The sequence below is a fragment of the Mustela nivalis genome (genome assembly GCF_964662115.1).
Source record: "Mustela nivalis genome assembly, chromosome: 17".
NCBI lineage: Eukaryota > Metazoa > Chordata > Mammalia > Carnivora > Mustelidae > Mustela > Mustela nivalis.
This window is the reverse complement of record NC_139036.1, coordinates 22,750,820-22,770,029: the sequence shown is the minus strand read 5'-3', so window position 1 is coordinate 22,770,029 and position 19,210 is coordinate 22,750,820. Positions and strand designations below refer to the sequence as shown.

The window sequence follows — 19,210 nt, the reverse complement described above, 5'->3', positions numbered from 1 at the left end:
TATTTTTTTTAAAGATTTTATTTATTTATTTGAAAGAGAAAAAATGAGAGAGAGAGAGAGAGAGAGAGAGAGCATGAGAGGAAGAAGGTCAGAGAGAAAAGCAGACTTCCTGCTGAGCAGGAAGCCCGATGCAGGACTGGATCCTAGGGCTCTGGGATCATGACCTTAACCACTGAACCACCCTGGCACCCAGTAAAAGTGATTTTTAAAAAATGTGGGTGGGGGGGCGCCTGGGTGGCTCAGTGAGTTAAGTCTCTGCCTTCCACTCAGGTCATGATCCCAGGGTCCTGGGATCGAGCCCCACCTCAGGCTCTCTGCTCAGCAGGGAATCTTCTTCCTCCTCTCTCTGCCTGCTGCTCTGCCTACTTGTGATTTCTTTCTGTCAAATAAATAAATAAGATCTTTAAACACCACCACCACCAACAAAAAAATGTGTGTGTGTTTGTGTGTGTACTGACCAAAGGCAGTTAGATATGAAAGAATATATATATGTAAAGTCTACACAAAGTTCTAAAACTGACAAAACTAATCCCCGGTAACAGAAATCAAACTAATCAATGGTGATGAAATCAGGATAGTGGTAACCTTTCGTTGTGGTAGGATGGGAGTAACAGAAAAAGAGTACCTCCCAGGATTAAAATATGTTAAATCTTGATTTAATGTACTTACAAAAACCATTATGCTTAAGAATTATGCATTTAACAAATGAACAAACAAAACAGAAATGGACTCATGACACAGGAAACAAAGAGTTAGCTACCAGAGTGGGGAAGGGGAGGGGGCAGATGAAATAGGGAAAGGGGATCAACAGGTACAAACTTCTAGTCATCAAAGTTAAGTCACAGGGATGAAGTGTGCAGCATAGGGAGTACAAGCAACTGTAGCAGCTTTCTGTACAGTGAGAGATGGTAACTAGACTTGTCATGGGGACCTTCTTGTAATATATAAAAACATCAAATCATTATTATGTACATCTCAAACTAATAGGATATTGTACGTCAATTAAACTTTAATACAAAAAAAAAAAGGACTTGTGCATTTAACAATATGTAATTATACCTTAATAAAAGTGAAAGGGGAAAAAAATAACCTGAACACGATGTCCCTAAACCTGGTCTTTTGCCAACATCCCATCCACTTGCACAGGGACACCAGAACTTAAGTGTCACCTTTGCACCTTCCTCTCTCTTACCTCCAGTCCCCAGATCTAATTAATCACTATGGATTTTGATCCAGCAAACTGATCTAGCAGTTGCCGTTGCCGTAATGGCCGTTGCCGTAATGGCCGTTGCCGTAATGACAAATTCTTGCACGTGGTCCAAAGATGCTACATGGACTGGCATCTACCTCTCTAGCTTAACCCTACAGTTCTCTCACCTCTGCTCTCTGTGCTCAAGTCACACTGGTATTCTTTCAACCTTCTCTGTTTGCCATGCTCCTTCTAGCTACAGGGACTCTGCAGACTGTTCCTTCTGGTTAGAACACTGTTCCACCCTGATGAACTCCTGCTCATCCTTCAGTTCAGGTGACATCTCCTTAGCAAAGGCTTGCTTGAGCAGACCAAATCCACTTAATATAAACTTTAATAGAACTTGGCACCTCTTCTTCTTAGTACAACTGCAATTTTTCATTTGTTGGTTCAATTAATATTTAATTATAGATTATCCTTCCTCTTGAGTATTAGCCTTATGAGGACAGAGAATGTGTCTTGTTTTGTTCCCCTTAATATTCCCAGTGCCAAATATACTGCTTGGTACATACCAGGTATTTGGAAGATTTTATTTTATTCATTTATTTTTACTTATTATTATTTTTTTAATGTAATCTCTACCCTCAATGTGGAGCTCAAACTCATGACCTATGATCAAGAATCACATGTTCCCCCAGGTGACTGAGCCAGCCAGGTGCCCCATAGCAGGTATTTAAATATTTGCTGAATAAGTTCTGAATCAGCTCTTCGGTGCTTTTGGTTTGTTTCCACTGTTTCATCTAGAGATGGGCCACAAAATGATCTTCAAATTGCAGTCGTAGCACTGTTAATATTGTCATCTTTAAAAGTGAACTTATTACGGCCTCAAATGATAACATACATGCTTTCTCATCAAAGTAAAGGAAAAAAAAAATACAAAAACATTCTGTAAGATATTTTGGCATTTAAAAATTTGTATTGGACTAACCTGCTTTCATCAAAACCAAGAACAGGATCAGCTGTTTTTTGAGCCTTTCTGGTAAGAAATAAAGGAGCAACTTTCATTTTCCCTTAGAAAAATAAATACTTAGGTTAGTGTCAGTGTTTATCATCTCTTCTTACCTCCAGCTATTTTCAAATTATACCACTACCTTCTTAAACTTAAAAAAAATTAAACCTTTTTACTTTCTTTAATCTTAAAAAAGACTAACTTTTTATTTTAAAAAACTTCTATACAATGATCTGGTCTCCCAATATCATTATCAGAATCTCCAGGCAACTTTTTAACTATAGATTCCCATAAGTCCCCTCCAGAGATTCTCAGCCAATATGCCTAGGGAAGGACCTAAGGATTTAGGAAAATTTTTAATTTACTCTGATGATTTTGATGATCCATCAGGTTTGAGAACCTCTAAACTTAACTGAGGCTAAACAGATAGACAGAAATACTTAATATAATTAAGTTTGCACCACAGAAGGCAAGGAATTAAATTGATAGCATTCAGAGCAATATAATCTCTCTAAAACATTCTAATGTTCATCAAAAGCATTATCAAATTTGATTACCAGGTACACTTTTAGGAGTCTTGTTCAGTTTTTTTCCTAGCACATCATTCAGACACTGAAGTTTCTTCTGATTTTTCTCAGGATGCTTTAAAGAAGTATGATCTGAATCGATTATTATTACAGAATCCTAAGACAGAATAAGAAAAACATTTTAAAAATATGTCATACAATTGATGTTTTAAAATGTCAAGAGGATTATGACGTTAGAAGCCCCAGGTTAAGACAATGACATTAGCAGCTCCATACCTCTCTCCGTCAGACACTACCTAATACAGAAAACATACAGTGACAATAGTGTACATTACATCATACAAGTTCACATATCAAAGAGTGGATTTATTATGACCATGGCCTTCTTTTTTAAAGAAGCATCCAACAGACTTAAGAATCAATATGACCAAGCTATAAAAATTTCAGGTATATTCTTTGAAAGCTATACATTCTATAAATGTACAAGATGAAAATCTGATACATTTTCATGTGGTCAGCATACATTTATCGAGCATCTACTGTGTATCAGGCAATACAGCAGGCACTGAGTACATATACAAATGAAACAAGAGCTGGCTTCAAGGTTACACCATGGCTTAGGTGATGGAGAGAGAGCTAGTCTATAAGTATGGTGAAGGCAATATTGACCAAAATACAAAAACCATAGAAGTAAAGTACATGTAGGGAAGGAAACTACTTGTCTTGAAGACATCAGCAAAGGTTTCAAGAGGAGGCATTATTCTTAATAGCTAAAAAGTGGAAACAACCCAAATATCCATCAACTGATGAATGGGTAAATAAAATGTGATATATCCATACAATGGGGTATTATTTGGCAATAAAAAGAAATGAAATATTGATGCTCCAACATGGATGACCCTTGAGAACATTATGATGAACGAAAGAAGCCAGACACAAGGGACCATATACTATACGTATGATACCATTTATATGAAATGTTCAGTCAAATCTACAGAGACAGGAAGTAGATTAGTGGCTGGGTGCCGCTTGGGGAGGAGGGACTGGGAAGTGACAGCTAAGGGAAATAGGGGTTCTTTTGGGGTAATGAAATGTTCTAACGTTGTGGTGATGGGTGCACAAGTCTGTGACTATAGTAAAAGCCAATGAATTGCACATTTTAAATAGTGAATTGTATGGTATGTGACTCATATCTCTGTAATAAAGCTGGTTTGAAAAAAAGAGGAAGCGGGGCACCTGGGTGGCTCAGTGGGTTAAAGCCTCTGCCTTCAGATCAGGTCATGATCTCAGGGTCCTGGGATCAAGCTCTGCATCGGGCTCTCTGCTCAGTGGGGAGCCTGCTTCCCCCTCTCTTTCTAGCTGCTACCTACCTATGATCTCTCTTTCTCTCTGTCAAATAAACAAAATATTTTAAAAAGAAAGAGAAAAAGAGAAAGTGTTAGCATTTGGCGGGACTTAACGTTTTGAGTAGGAATTCCTCAGGTAGAAGAGAGTACTCTGAATAGCCATTTCAAGCCAAGACTACAAAGTAGAACAAGTAAAAACTGCACCATTTGGGGGAGAAATGAATAATTTAGTGTGACTAGAGCAAACTGTGTGTATGAGGAAGATGGTTGCTTCGAGGAAAGGGAAGAGCTTTTTCAGCCTGTAAAGGATCGTGAATGACTTGATAAGGATTCAAACTGTATTCTGTAGGCAAAAGAACCCAAAGCTTCTAAAACACACCTGAAAATGATATTCTTTCTAACGCCCTCAAGGGTATCTTACAGTTCTACCCGATAATTTTGTAATGGTTTCCCTTTCCCACTTTAAGCAGCAGAAGAGGACAGAACCCATACCAATAAATATTTCTAATACTTACTTCTGTTTCTGACAACGGCTTCCTTTCAGGAAGTGTCTGATGTCTAGATGAACGTCTCAAGGGTGTCACTGTTTCTTCAGTAGCCTTTGACCTACTAATGTGTAAAGCTTTTGCCTTTTCAATCAATTGTTTTGCTCTAGATACATTTTTGGAAGCATTGCTTGCCTAAACAAAAAAATATGAAATATTAATATAGGTTAGTGGCAAACATTTTATATTTAATGATTAAAAAAATCAGAAAAGGCTGGGAAGCCTGGGGGCTCAGTCATGATCCCAGGGTTCTGGGATTGGGTCCCTCATCTGGCTTCTTGCTCAGCAGGAAGCCTGCTTCTCCCTCTGCCTGCTCTGCCTGCTGCTCCCCCTACTTGTGCGCTCTCTCTCTCTGACAAATAAATAAATAAAATCTTTAAAAAAAATTTAGAAAAGGCAAAACTTTGGAGACAGTAGAAAAGATCAGTGGTTGCCAGGAGTTAGGTGGGGAGGAGGGGATGAACAGGCCCATCATAGAGGATTTTTAAGGCAGTGATACCATACTCTTTGCTTGATACTATAATGGTGGATACATACCATGATACATCTAAACCCACAAAATATAGAAGATCAAGAGTGGACCCTAAAGTGAACTACGGACTCTGGGTGATAATGATCTGCCAATGCAGGTTCATCAGTTGTAACAAATGTACTACTCTGGTACTGATAATGTGGGAGGCCATGCAGTGTGGGGACAAGAGGTATATGGAAAATCTTGGTATCTTCCACTCAGTTTTGCTGTGAAGCTAAAGCTGTTCGAAAAACTAAAGTCCATTAAAAGGGCACCTGGGTAGCTCAGTCATTGAGTGTCTGCCTTCAACTGAGGTTGTGATCCCAGGGTCCTGAGATTGAGCCCTACATTGATTGGGCTCCCTCCTTGGTGGGAAACCTGCTTCTTCCTCTCCCACTGCCCTGCTTATATTCCCTCTCTCACTGTCTCTGTCAATTAAATAAATTTTAAAAAATAAATAAAAAATAAAGTCCATTAAAAATATATATATAATAGAAAACTATAATCACAAATAATATTAAATAAAAGACAAAGAAAGTTACTCAAATCTTAGCAAGGAAATTAAATTACAATGTGTCTAGTTATATTTGGTTTACCTTTATTTCTAACTGGAAATTTATTCAGATAAATATAATTACATTTGTGGAAAACACCCAGAGAGATGTATTAGATATCTGGATGCATAGGAAAGAATTGTTGGTTATTTACCCACCATTTTCATGGCATCTGTTCTTTGATTTTAGTCACCTTTGAGGTGAATCCACTGGAAAGAGGCTAAAAAGGTATTAAGTATGAAAAAGAGCACTAGATAAGAAAAAAATCTGGCCTTTAGGCCTGACTTTGCCATTGATGTACTAAGTGATCTCATGCATTTAAATATTATCTTCCGGACAACATGCTTTCAATATTCTGAGTTTTACAGATTTTTATGTTTAGATCAAAAACATCCAGGGGCACCTGGGTGGCTCAGTAGGTTAAGCATCTGACTCTTCATCTCAGCTCAGGTCTTGATCTCAGGGTTATGAGCTTAAGCCCTGCACTGGGTTCCACGCTGGGCCCAAAAATACAACAAAAAACCAGCAAGCAAGCTGCAAATAGTTTACATTATATGATCTCTTTAAAAAGTGATGTATATCTGTTTAATCCCAGAAAAAAGTCTAGAAGGATAAACATAACTATTAAAAGTGAGTTACCCCTTGGGGTGCACCTGAGTGGTTCAGTCAGTTTAATATCCAACTCTTGATTTCAGCTCAGGTAATGATCTCAGAGTCATGAGACAGAGCCCCAAGTCAGGCTCTGCATTCAGCTCAGTGTGCTTGTCCCTCTCCCTCTGCTCCTCCCCCAACTCAAGCCTGCTCACTCTCTCTCTAATACATAAATAAAATCTTAAAAAAAAAAAAAATGAAGTGGGTTACCCCTAGAGAGTAGAAGATTGAAAAGTTTTCATATTTCATTTTATACACTTCTGTTTTTTAAACAAATGTCTGCTGTTTTTTAAAAACCACTGAAAAGCACAGCTATGGATATTCAAAATATATGTAAGAAGGTTAGGAAAACAAAGATTTACTTCTGTAAAATAGATGAATAGATTTGTTGTTCTGCTAGCGAAATTTCTGGCAGGCTGATGAAATCTTATAAATTCTTACAATTAAATAACTGACCTAAGTTTAAATTAACAACTCAATTATTGAAACAATCTGTTACACAAAAAGGTATGGTTTTGTGAAGGTGTGGGGAAAAAAACATACACACACACAGTGCTCGCTTCGGCAGCACATATACATACACACACACATTTTGGCAAGTAATTCTATTATGTCTTGAAAAGCATTTTTTTCTAATATATTTTTTTAAGATTTTATTTATTTCAGAGAGCTCAAATGAGTGGTGGGGGAAGAGAAGGAGAGAAAGAGGGAGAGAGAATTTTGAGCAGACTTCATGTTTCACACAGAGTCCCACCCAGGGCTTAATCTCTCAAATCTGACTGTGATCTGAGCCAAAATCAAGAGTTGGACACTTAACTGACTGAGCCACCCAGGCACCCCTATTATTTTTTTCTGATAAAAATTTTAAGGGACGCTTGGGTGGCTCAGACAGTTAAGTAATGTCTTGGGCTCAGGTAATGATCCCAGGGTCCTGGTATAAAGCCCTGTGTATGGCTCCAAGCTCAGCGAGAAGCCTGCTTCTCCCTCTCCCACTCCCCCTGCCTGTGTTCCCTCTCTCGCTGTGTCTCTCTCTGTCAAATAAATAAAATCTAGAAAGAAAGAAAGAGAAAGAAAGAAGCTGCCCTACAATGGAAGAGGCTGCCTTAAAAAAAAAATTTTTTTTTAAAGTTCATGTTTATAAAAAAACAGAAAGCAGAAAAATAAAGAAAACTAAAACCAACCATAATCCTATTACCTTGAAAATAAGTAATTTTCAACATCCTACATTCTGACCATGTCACCCATCCTCCCAGCCCCACTTACTCCTGACTATATCAGAAACCTCTCTTGAGGGGTGCCTGTGTGGCTCAGTTGTTAAGCATCTGGCCTGGGCTTGGGGCAGGATCCCAGAGTCCTGGGATTGAGCCCCATATCGGGCTCTCTGCTCAGCAGGGAGTCTGCCTCTCCCTCTTCCACTCCCCCTGCTTGTGGTCCCTCTCTGGCTGCCTCTCTCTGTCAAATAAATAAAATCCTTTAAAAAAAAAAAAAAAAAAAGGGAAGAAACCTCTCGACAGCACTTACTACTTTTTCCCTGTTTATCAGCCTTCACTGCACCCATGTGGTTTGGATCCTACTGTACACTACTTCAACTACTCTTAAAAATGTTCTCACCTCCTTTGGCTCCTCTGTCCTTCAAAATAGGGTTAAATATTTACTTTATGAGATTAATGGTAAGTACTAAGCATAGCGTCTGGAATGTGATACGCAGTCAAAAAACATGACAGCTGCTAATAGCAACAAAAGAGATGCCAATCTTCTGTCGCAGTGGTATTCACACAAGGACTATGTCACAATCACACTGGGGGCTTTTCGACACACACATACCTGTTCCTACTCACCCTGGGGAAATTAGTTTGTAAAAGCAGCTATAGTATTCTTTTTTTTTAAGACTTTATTTATTTATTTGACAGATTACAAGTAGGCAGAGAGGCAGGCAGAGAGAGAGGAATGGAAGCAGGCTCCCAAGTGAGCAGGGAGCCTGATGCAGTGTTCGATCCCAGGACCCTGAGATCATAACCTGAGCTGAAGGCAGAGGCTTTAACCCACTGAGACACCCAGGTGCCCCTATAGTATTCTTATATACTCTACTTCTCCCTTTAGGGTAGTAGTTTTCAATGGGGCAGTGTGGGAGGTAGATTTCTTTCCCTCCTGGGAATATTTGTAATGTGTGGAGACATTTTTAGTTGTTAGAATCAGGGAAGGTAGAGAGCTACTGGCATTTCATGCGTAGAGGCCCCATTACTGCTAAGCATCCTACAATGCACAATCAGTCCCCTATAACAAAGAATTATCCAGCCCAAAATGTCAGTAGTACCAGGGTTTTTAGACCTGTACCAGAATTATAGACCCCACTTTTTAGCCTCTGATCTGTAGAAATAAACCAAAAATTCAATCATGACCTATAAAAGCAGCCTGAAGGAAAATGATTAGAATGTAACTCTTACTAAAAAAGCCTTTTTCTTTTCACTCTCTCTTTTTAAAGATTTTGATTATTTATTTATTTTAGAGAGAAACAGGAGAGAGAGAGAGCACGCATACATGCAAGCTCAGGGAGGTGCAAAGGGAGAGAGACAAGCTGACTCAGGGCTGAGTCTGGAATCTGAAACAGGACTCAATCTCACAATCCTGAGATCACGACCTGAGCCTGACTGAGCCACCCAAGTGCCTCCAAGAAAACTTTTTCTAAGTAAATTATACTATCCTTACCAATTGCTTTCATCTCACAGTAAGCTATGTTGACAACTTAATAAACTAACCAGAGGAACAGAATAATAGTAACAGTATATAACTATAGTTACCATAACCAATCTATAAAATCTGTGTATCTTCTTCCGGCATACTACTTCTAATAGCAGTTGTTGTTTTAAGAAACAGAATACCACTTAAACAACCCCCTGAGATTTCTATTACCTTTCTAGTCTGAGAAGTAAAATCTCCATCAGTGGCTTCAGATTTCTCACATCTTTTCTTAGATTTTTTCTTAGATTTCTTAGGAGTACTAATTCTGGTGAATTTCATTCTAGGAGGAAAAAAAAGACAATCATAAGCATTTTCACAATTATGTGTAAGAATTTCAATTAAATATAGAAAAGAACCAACCATGGCTCCAATTTCTAGACAGCTCTCTCTCTCTCTCTTTTTTTTTTAAGATTTTATTTATTTATTTATTTGACAGAGAGAGAGACAGAGTACAAGCAGGGGGAGCGGCTGGCAAAAGAAGAGGGGGAAGGAAGATCCCATTAACCAAGGAGCCTGATGCAGGCCTCAATCCCAGGACCCTGGGATCATGACCTGAGCTGAAGACAGTTGCTTAACCAACTGAGCCACCCAGGTGCCCTGCATAGTTCTTTAAAAAAAATTACTCCCAATTAGATTCAAACTACTGATCGAAAGTAAGGCAAACTTCAAGTTAAACTCTCAGAAAATATAAAATGTTTCCTTTTAGAAATCATAAGCTTTACAGAAAATTGCCTCGGGCGCCTGGGTGGCTCAATGGGTTAAGCCGCTGCCTTCGGCTCAGGTCAGGATCTCAGGGTCCTGGGATCGAGTCCCGCTTCAAGCTCTCTGCTCAGCAGGAAGCCCGCTACCCTCTCTCTCTCTCTCTGCCTGCCTCTCCAACTACTTGTGATTTCTCTCTGTCAAATAAATAAATAAAATCTTAAAAAAAAAAAATTGCCTCCTAAGATCACTCTTCTATTGGCCAAAACCAGCATGCAAGTATATATACCTTATAGAATATAGCTCAGTTTACCCAAGGAAAAAAACTCTTATTTTTTAATCTCATGTTTGTTACATGCACAGAATTTGGATTTTATTTGTCTGACAGAGAGAGAGCACGCACAATGAGGGGGAGCAAGAGAGGAAGAAGACTTCACACAGAGTGGGGACCCTGACATGCGGCTCGATCCCAGGACCCCAGGATCATGACCAGAGCTAAAGAATATGTTTAACCCACTGAGCCACCCAGGAACTCCTAGAATTCATATTTGAAAAATATTTCTCTAGGAAGTTAACAACCGTGATGAGAGTTTGAAGTCATCCAAAATACATCTAAAATCCTTCTGAAACCATTCCTGACTTTAAGTTAAATGTGGAAAACAAACAGCATTTTTGAAACTGTTTTCTTATAGTAATCAGCTGTGTTCTAGAAAAAATAATAGTCTCCAATGCTTGAAGTATTTTCCTTCCCAGATATTAAATACAGACTATTCAGAACTTCAGAACAAATACAAAAGTTTACCTAATAGGGCTCTCTGAGTCAGAAGGTACTGTTATTAATTCTGCTGTATATAAACTGTGCTTTTCCAGTAAGCTGACTGCTTTTGGAGCAGATGCCTTTGCTGGACTACCCTCTTCAGAATCAGTACCGCTAATGACTATTGTAGTAGGTGTGCTACTGGTTCTTATAGACCTTCTGGTTGGCTTGGGTGTGGAAACATTTACCAAACTGTCTTCAGATTCAGCTTTAGAATGTATAACGTTATCCTTAACCGGCATGCTGGTTCTTCTCGAAGACTTCTTGTTACACAGAGAGGAAATCTTTAGGTCATCATTTGCTAAATCTTTACAAATAAGCCTTTCACTGTTAAATAGTGTGTTGTTTTTGAAAACTTCTATTTTCTTTTGTCTTAAACTCATTCTAAGTCTATTTTGATTCTGAGTATCTCTCAAAGAAAAAGTGGCTGCTTTCTTTTGAATATTGCCCTGTCTATTTTCGCCTGCGGTAGTACCAGTATCTAACATTTTCTTATCCTTTTTCTTCAGCTTTTTACGTTTTTCATTAGGAAAACTTCCTTTCTCAGTGTGTGACGGCGAATTGCCATAATTTGAAACCACCTGGACATTAGGATTTTCTGTGATTTTTTTAGAACTATTGTCTCTTCCTTCCTCGTTTAAAGATTTATCATTGGATTCTTTCTGCTTCTCAGACTTTCTGACTCCATTTTTAAGTGCATCAGCTGCCGGCTGCCTAAATGCTTTCATAAACTGCTGTCTTTCTTCTAGAGTGCATTTTGGTTTCACGGCTTCGCCACTTCCAGCTTCCAACACTGCCAATTCCAACTCTTCCTCCTGGATGACAACATTGGATTTTCTTTTCTGAACGGTCTGTTCATTCTCGGGATCAGACAGACTATTTTCCATTTCCAACTGCTTCTGTTTCAAGAAAATGGCAGGTATTTTCCTTGTCTTTCTGGGGGGGACAGGGTGAACTTGCGCAAGAACAGTAACTGTCTTATAGCGTCCATGTTGGGAAATGTCACAGGCTTCTGGGTCACTTATACAACCACTTTTGACCATATCTTCAACAGTTTCAGAGGGAATACAGATCGACATTGTAGAGTCGGGTATGTGTTCTGCTTTATTTTCTTTGTGACTTTTTAAAAATTCCTCGTAAGAGACAGTAATTGTACTATCATGTAAGTGGGCTGTCCCGGGTCTGTCACCTCTGGAGTCCACATCATTTGCAGAACTCTCCATCTCATTAGTTAGGGAAGGCGGACTCTGTTTCCTATCTTTACCATCTTTTGGATGGAGCTCCTCAGCCAATGGTAAGCTTTCATATAGATCTATTATATCCCTGTGCTTCCTTTTTCTTATTTTTTTGCAATCATTTTTTGTGATCCTTTTTTTAGGATTCACTTTCTTAGAGCTTTTTATGGAAGTCATAGTGCTTGGCTGTTTTTTATCTTGAATACTTTCTGCCAGGACCTCTACATGTTTCTTGTAGAGTAAAAGAGAAGTATTACTTTCTACAAAATCATGATTTAGACTAGAGTCTTTTTTGCTATCATCACTACTAATTTTAATTGGAGATTCATTTTCAGTTTTAACACTATTCAGCCGATGCGATAAATTAACTCTCTTTCCTCTCTTCTTAAACTCTAGATTTGAGAACATTTCCAATGCTGGTTTACAGTCTTTGCTGCTGTCAGAGGGCAATGAAGCAGATGACTTTATCTTGCACTCTTTTGCTGACAGTGTCTTCTCATTTGTGGGGGAAGTCTTTCTAAAATAATCCAGAATATTACTGGATTTGGGGGGAGAGAAGACACTGTCTCCAGTCTTCCCTATTGGTGATAAATATTTTGTAATTGTTTTGCAGGAAGATCTGTCATCATCTTTCCTTCGCTTTTTGCATGCCTATCAATTTAAAAGAAAAAAAAAGTTATTTCAAACAAAATAATACAAAACATAAATTGTAAATACGGATCTAATATTTTAGATATTTAGATTTTTGGATATTTGGGTATTTTAGATATTTGGATAATAAAAGGAAGACTCCCTTAGGTAATGAACCTGATTTATTAGGGGGAAAAAAAAAGTTTTTTCTGCCTTTTTTTTTTTTTAAGATTTTATTTATTGATTTGTCAGAGACAGAGCAAGCGCACACACACGCGCACAAGCTGGGGGAAGCGGTAGGGAGAGGGAGAAGCAGGTTCTCCACTGAGCAGGAGTCCAATGTGGGACACATGACCTGAGCTGAAGGCAGATGCTTAACCAACTGAGCTACCAAGATGCCCTAAAGAAAGAGCTTTAAAATTAAACCTACATTCAAATCTCAATATCACATCAGGCCGTACACTTATAATTTATGTGTTTTACTTTATGTGTACTTGAATAAAAAGTTTCAAGGCCACTATACTTATGTACAAATGTGTTAATTTCTGTTGGCCTCTGTTCATTCTATAACCTTTGAATATTACCACCCATCCCACAAAATCTGTAACGAACACATTGCATAAGAATGTGTGAAGTCAAACGCATGGTGGAGACTCTACAAATACCAATTCCATTCCCTCTTTCCTTTTTAAGTTAAAAACAAGGTATTCTTGGGGCACCTGAGTGGCTCAGTCAGTTAAGCATCCAACTCTTGATTGTGTTGGCTCAGATCATGATTTCAGGGTCATGGGATCAAGCCCCTGCTTGCTGGGCTCTGTGCTCAACAGGAAGACAGCTTGAGAGATTCTCTCTCTCCTCCTTCAGTCCTTCCCCCCTGCACTCTCCTCTTCTCTCTAAAATAAACAAATAAATCTTTTAAAAAATCATTTTATTTCAGGGATGCCTGGGTGGCTCAGTGTTTAGGTTAAAGCCTCTGTCTTCGGCTCAGGTCATGATCCCAGGGTCCTGGGATTGGGTCCCCGCATCAGGCTCTCTGCTCGGCAGGGAGCCTGCTTCCCTTCCTCTCTCTCTGCCTGCCTCTCTGCCTGTCAAATAAATAAATAAAATCTTTTTTTAAAAGTCATATTATTTCTAAGAAACAGACATATAGTGAACAAACTTATGATCCTCAAATTTACTAATCAAGTAAAAATTATGAAGGACACTTAACCACAAATAAAAAAACCAAAACTTTCCAGTGTTTTGTTATTAAAAGTTACTGCCTGTCTCCTGTTATTATTACCCTCACATATCAAGTTGACTATAATACAAAGTTATATTTTTGTTGGCCATAAATTAGTACCTTACATATTAGAAAAAACTACTACTACAAAAAGCTCCATCAGTCTTTTCTTTTAATTTCCCTCAGTTCATTCGTTAAACTAAACTTCCCAGAATGATAAGAAAATTTTTTCAAAGGTAAGTAATGAGGGGTGTCTGGTTGGCTCAGTTGATAAAGCATGTGACTCTTGATCTCAGGGTTTCGGGTTCCAGCCCCACGCTGGGTGTAGAGATTACTTAAAAATAAAGTCTTTAAAAAAAAAAAAAAAAGTAAGTAATGAATGGGGACAGGGCGCCTGGGTGGCTTAGTTGGTTGAGCATTTGCCTTCTGGCTCAGGTCATGATCCTGGGGTCCTGGGATCGAAACTTCACCTGGCTCCCTGCTAGCTGGGGAGCCTGGTTCTCTCCCTCTGCCTGTTGCTCCCCCTACTTGTACACATGTTCTCTCTCTCTCTCTCTCTCTCTCTGACAAATAAATAAAGTCTAAAAAAAAATAGTGAATAGAGGAATTATACTCCTAGAAAATTAAAAGATATCACAAAGTTATCGTCCTTAAAAACAAAGTACTGAGGGGCAGCTGGCTGGCTCAGTCAATGGAATGTGTGGCTCCTGATACTGGGGTTGTGAGTTTGAGCCCCCACTTGGGTGTAGAGACTACTTAAAAAAAAAAAAAAGGCATAGTACTGATGCATGAATAAGGTAGCCAACATAATGGAATGGATTAGAAAACCAGATAAAGAAATAAGTATATATTTAGAACTTGGTATATGAGAACAGTAGAATTTAAGTTAGTGAGAAAGTAAGTAGTTAATAAATGGATAATGGCACAAATTTCTAACCAGTTGGATAAATACGAGGCAAAATAAATTACTGATTAAAATTTCACATGCTAAAATGAAATGGTAAAAGCACTGGAAGAAAATGATAGTGAGCTGTTAGTATTATTATTACCCCGAGATGGTTATCAAAGGCATGATACTATGGGCCCTAGAGTCAGGCAGATCTAAGTTCAAGTGCTGGCTCTGACATCTACTAGCATAGGACCCTAAGCATATTACTTTTTAACTTTTTTTTTTCCTTTAATTTTTAAAGTAGACTCCACAATGTGAAGACCAATGCAAGGCTTAAAGTCATAACCCTGAGATCAAGACTTGACCTGAGATCAAGAGGCGGATGCATAACCAATTGAGCCACGCAGGTGCCCACTTTTAACTTTTTTTTTTTTTTAAGATTTTATTTATTTATTTGACAGACAGATCACAAGTAGGCAGAGAGGCAGGCAGAGAGAGAGGGGGAAGCAGGCTCCCTGCTGAGCAGAGAGCCCGATGGGGGACTCGATCCCAGGACCCCGGGATCATGACCTGAGCCGAAGGCAGAGGCTTTAACCCACTGAGCCACCCAGGCGCCCCCACTTTCAAATTTTTAATTTTTTCTTTTCTTTCTTTTTTTTTTTTTTTCCCAGATTTTATTTATTTATTTGACAGAGAGAGGGAGTACAAGCAGGGTGAGCAGCAGGCAGAGGGAGAGGGAAAAGCAGACGCCTAACAGATGAGCCACTCTGGTGCCCCACTTTTAATTACTTTTTGATCCTCTTCCCTCATCTGTATGGATACAGATAATGATACCTCAGCACAGTTGATATTAAGCAAAATTGTGTATACAAGGCCCCTACCCCTGCAATACTAAAAGGAAAGTATCATTACTATGAAATAAGGTAAGCAGGGCACCAAAAACAGAAACTGCAAGGAAAAGCTTGATAAACTGACCATACAAAAATCAAGAACTGTCTAACTCAAGTACCAAAAGTCTTTCTTCACATCCAAGAAAAGTGAGCAACCGCCCTGATTTAGCAAACAAATATCAGCACAACAACTATTAGCAAATAGACAAAAGTTATTCAATTCTAAAAATAAGAAAGTCCGAGTCAAATAAGTGAAGGTACATCTTGGCTCACTTCAGACACCAGTATGTGTATTTCAGTTAGAATGCTAGCCTGAGATGAAAAGGTGTAAAAATACAACTGTCACTGAGATGCTACTCCATTACTTCATGACATTAAAGCATCTTTATAACGATTGCTCAGAGCATTTCACTGAAACTTGGTGAAAACATACGAATAACAGCATTCCATGTTCTAAAGCCATGAGTTGAGAAACTGATTCTTTAAAAAATTACTTTGACTCCCGTAATGACCATCTAAGCGGTAGTCTTAGGTTAGTTGAACGGACTAGTTGTTCTTAAAGGTCTTTAAGGTGGACAGACTAGGTGAACTCAGAGATTCTTTTCAAACTAAAGTTCTGATTCCTTACGATGAACCCAGACTTGATCCTGGGATCCTCTGTGACATTTCACAAGTCCAAAACATCAGGTTCCACCAACATTTCAGGATCTGGGAACTAGTCGAGGTATCTTATGAATCCTGACTTTCCAATGTTTGTTAGCACTTATCACAGCTTTAGGAAGCGACACACTCCAGCTATTGTTGCACACAATGTCACAACCGTGGGGCCTCATCTGGTCCCTCCTCTCCCCTCCTAGATCCAAAGTCGGGATTACCTTTCACCCACCTCCTACAGACAGAGAGATACACTAGCTCACCTCAATCTCGTAGTCCTTCACCGGAGGGGGAGCAGCTGCCGCCGCCATGGCCAGGACCCCCACCATGCTCCCAGCTTTCCGGAATGCCGGTTCCTAGGGCATTGCGCGGCCGGTCCCCGCCAGCCTGGAGGCCATGGAGGCGGCCGGCTCCCGCAGAGGGAGCAGCCGGGGCCGCGGGGGCCGTCTCCGACTCCCCCGTGCCCACCCGGCCGGAGCGGTCGCGGAGGCTGGGCCCAGCTCAGCCGAGTCAGACGCGGGAAGAGGCGGTAAGAAAGCGCGGGCAGCGAGGACTCTGGGACGTGGCCGGCGAGCGCGGGGTGCCCTCGACGCGGGCGCCCCAGGGTGAGCGCCCTGGACTGCGATCCCGGCTGGGAAAGCAGGCCGAACACAGATCGGACCCGCGGGCTTCGGAGGGAGTTCTTGTCAATTGGGTTTTCGCGCCGTCCGGGGCGCAGGGGGCGGAGCTTACGATTGCTTCGGGAGACTGCGCGGACGGTGAGCAGAGAGGGTCAAAATACTTCTTGGGCGAAACTGCAGGAGGCGGGCTTCTTCTCATTTTGGGATTTCAAACTAGCGGGAATTTTGGATATTTGAACTTTTTTTTATTTTTTTTTAACTGTTTGGTTTTGTTCTTTTTTTTTTTTTTAAGATTTTATTTATTTATTTGACAGAGATCACAAGTAGACAGAGAGGCAGGCAGAGAGAGAGAGAGAGAGAGAGAGAGATGGAGAGAGAGAAGCAGGCTCCCTGCTGAGCAGAGAGCACAATGCGGGACTCGATTCCAGGACCCCGAGATCAGGACCTAAGCCGAAGGCAGCGGCTTAACCCACTGAGCCACCCAGGCGCCCCTGAGATTCGAACTTTTATATATATATATGCACACACACATATATATGTGTGTATATATATATACACTTTCTAAAAGATTTTACTTATTTATTTATTTATTCATTCATTTGACAGAGAGAGAGATCACCAGCAGGCGGAGAGGCAGGCGCGGGGTCGGGGGGGGGGGGGTCAGAAAGCGGGGAAGCAGGCTCCCTGCGGAGCAGAGAGCCGGATGTGGGACTCCATCCCAGGACCCCTGAGATCACGACCTGAGCCGAAGGCAGAGGCTTTAACCTAAACACTGAGCTACCCAGGCGCCGGGAGATTCGAACTTCTGACACCCAGTTTCACGGATGAGGATAAGATTTGACTAAAGTCCGTTTTCGCAGAATTAAAACTCTAGATTTTTGACGTCCCAAGCTAGCTCGTTTTCAAAAGTGGAAATCTGAAAAATACAGGAAAGGAAGTAATTGATTATATTTTTTCCCAGAAGGAATGTTATTTGGATTTTGCCAAGCATCCTATCTCGAAATACACTCTTTCAGGATCTGAGATTGCCACTTTTAACCCTCAGTTGAGCTAAAAGAGGCATTTCTTCCTGTGAACTTCATCCTCTCGCGCAGCTAGGGGCCCAATGTCATGGCCTCAGCTGGTGGGAGTGCTCAGCTGTAGCAGGGTACTAGTACTCTGCTGGTTTGTAGTGATGATAATCTCATACGTTATTTGCATTGTTTTCAAGGATTGGTTTAGCTTTGACTTTTTTTTTTTTACATTAGTTGCAGTGACATATAGAATATATTTACTTTGTTTGAGTGCATAGTTTTAACTGGATGATATTGTGAAGGCAAGTAAAAGGATATATCAAATAAAATGGGAAGCCACTTTGTTACATCGGGTTATCCATACTGATTTGAACTGTTGATGTAATTGTACCAATCTCTTTACCATAAATATGGTATTGCTGTTGTTCTGTCATCATAAAGGGTTTAAACGTCTCCATTGAAAACTGGAGGCAGGGATGCCTGGGTGGCCCAGTCTGTTAACCATCTGCCTTTGGCTGGCATCATGATCCCAGGATCCTGGGATGGAGTCCCTTATTGGGCTCCCTGCTCAGCAGAGAACCTGCTTCTCCCTTTGCCTGTTGCTTCTCCTGCTTGTGCACTCTCTCTCTCCGGCAAATAAATAAATAAAATCTAAAAAAAGGAAAAGAAAACTGGAGGTAATTATTTTTTCTTTTACAATTATTAGCCCCGGATAAGGTTTTTTAGGAAGGGAGACTGCACTACCTTCAGTCTTCCATATATTGTTTTGTTGTTCTGGGTTTTTTTTTTTTTTTAATTACTCACCATAGAGTAAGAACATTGCCCAAGGAGACGGATGAGGAAAGAGGACAAGGAGGAGAAATAAAAAATCTATTTGACTTCAACCCCCAAACTCCTCTTGGCCCCAGTGGTGGTCATTATTACCTATTTGGTGGGTAGGAGCAGTGCATATGGATACATATATGTATCCACAGAAAAATCTTCAGTGTTGTTTTTATTTACAGAAAAGGTTACAATGTAAATATCACTCAGCAATCTTCATTCATCATTGTTTTCAAGAGCTATCCATAATCCATATAGATCTGATTTACTTCCTTTCACTCCTCAGCATTCCATCCAGCTAGACACATTTTATTTATTCATTTCCTTAGAGTTGTCTCCAATTTTCTATTTCAGTGAGCCAGTGAACATTCCTGTCTATGTCTCCTTGAACATGTGTAATGTTTCTCCAGAAGACACACCTAAAAGTGGAATTGCTGGGTTATCAGGGTATATATCTCTAGTGCTTTTTATTCTTCTCAACTACTAAGCATTTAAACTGCACTGGTTTGTTCAGCATTTGCACTGAGTTTATTTTTAAATACGTACTTGGTATTTTACACAACTCTTCTATAGGAATTCATGGCATTTATAAGTTTTAAACTAAATGAGCTCTCACATTTGTATAGCAAGTTAGCATTTATGATGTGT

General features: G+C 39.8%; 1 protein-coding gene across 4 annotated transcripts in view; it reads right to left on the bottom strand.

Moving 5' to 3' along the window:
- ATAD5 (ATPase family AAA domain containing 5) overlaps positions 1–16,848 on the bottom strand; it is a 48,008-nt gene extending 31,160 nt beyond the window's left edge. The window contains exons 1-6 of one of the 4 annotated variants that reach the window (XM_082707317.1): positions 16,371–16,848; positions 10,573–12,473; positions 9,243–9,351; positions 4,587–4,751; positions 2,756–2,882; positions 2,178–2,259 (exon numbers count right to left, since the gene is read on the bottom strand). In XM_082707317.1, coding sequence (XP_082563443.1) covers positions 2,178–2,259; positions 2,756–2,882; positions 4,587–4,751; positions 9,243–9,351; positions 10,573–12,473; positions 16,371–16,436 — 2,450 coding nt within the window. In that variant the 5' untranslated portion in view covers positions 16,437–16,848. The remainder of the gene's footprint in view (positions 1–2,177; positions 2,260–2,755; positions 2,883–4,586; positions 4,752–9,242; positions 9,352–10,572; positions 12,474–16,370) is intronic. The other 3 variants (XM_082707315.1, XM_082707314.1, XM_082707316.1) reach the window with 3 other exon arrangements.
- Positions 16,849–19,210: the final 2,362 nt, after the last annotated feature.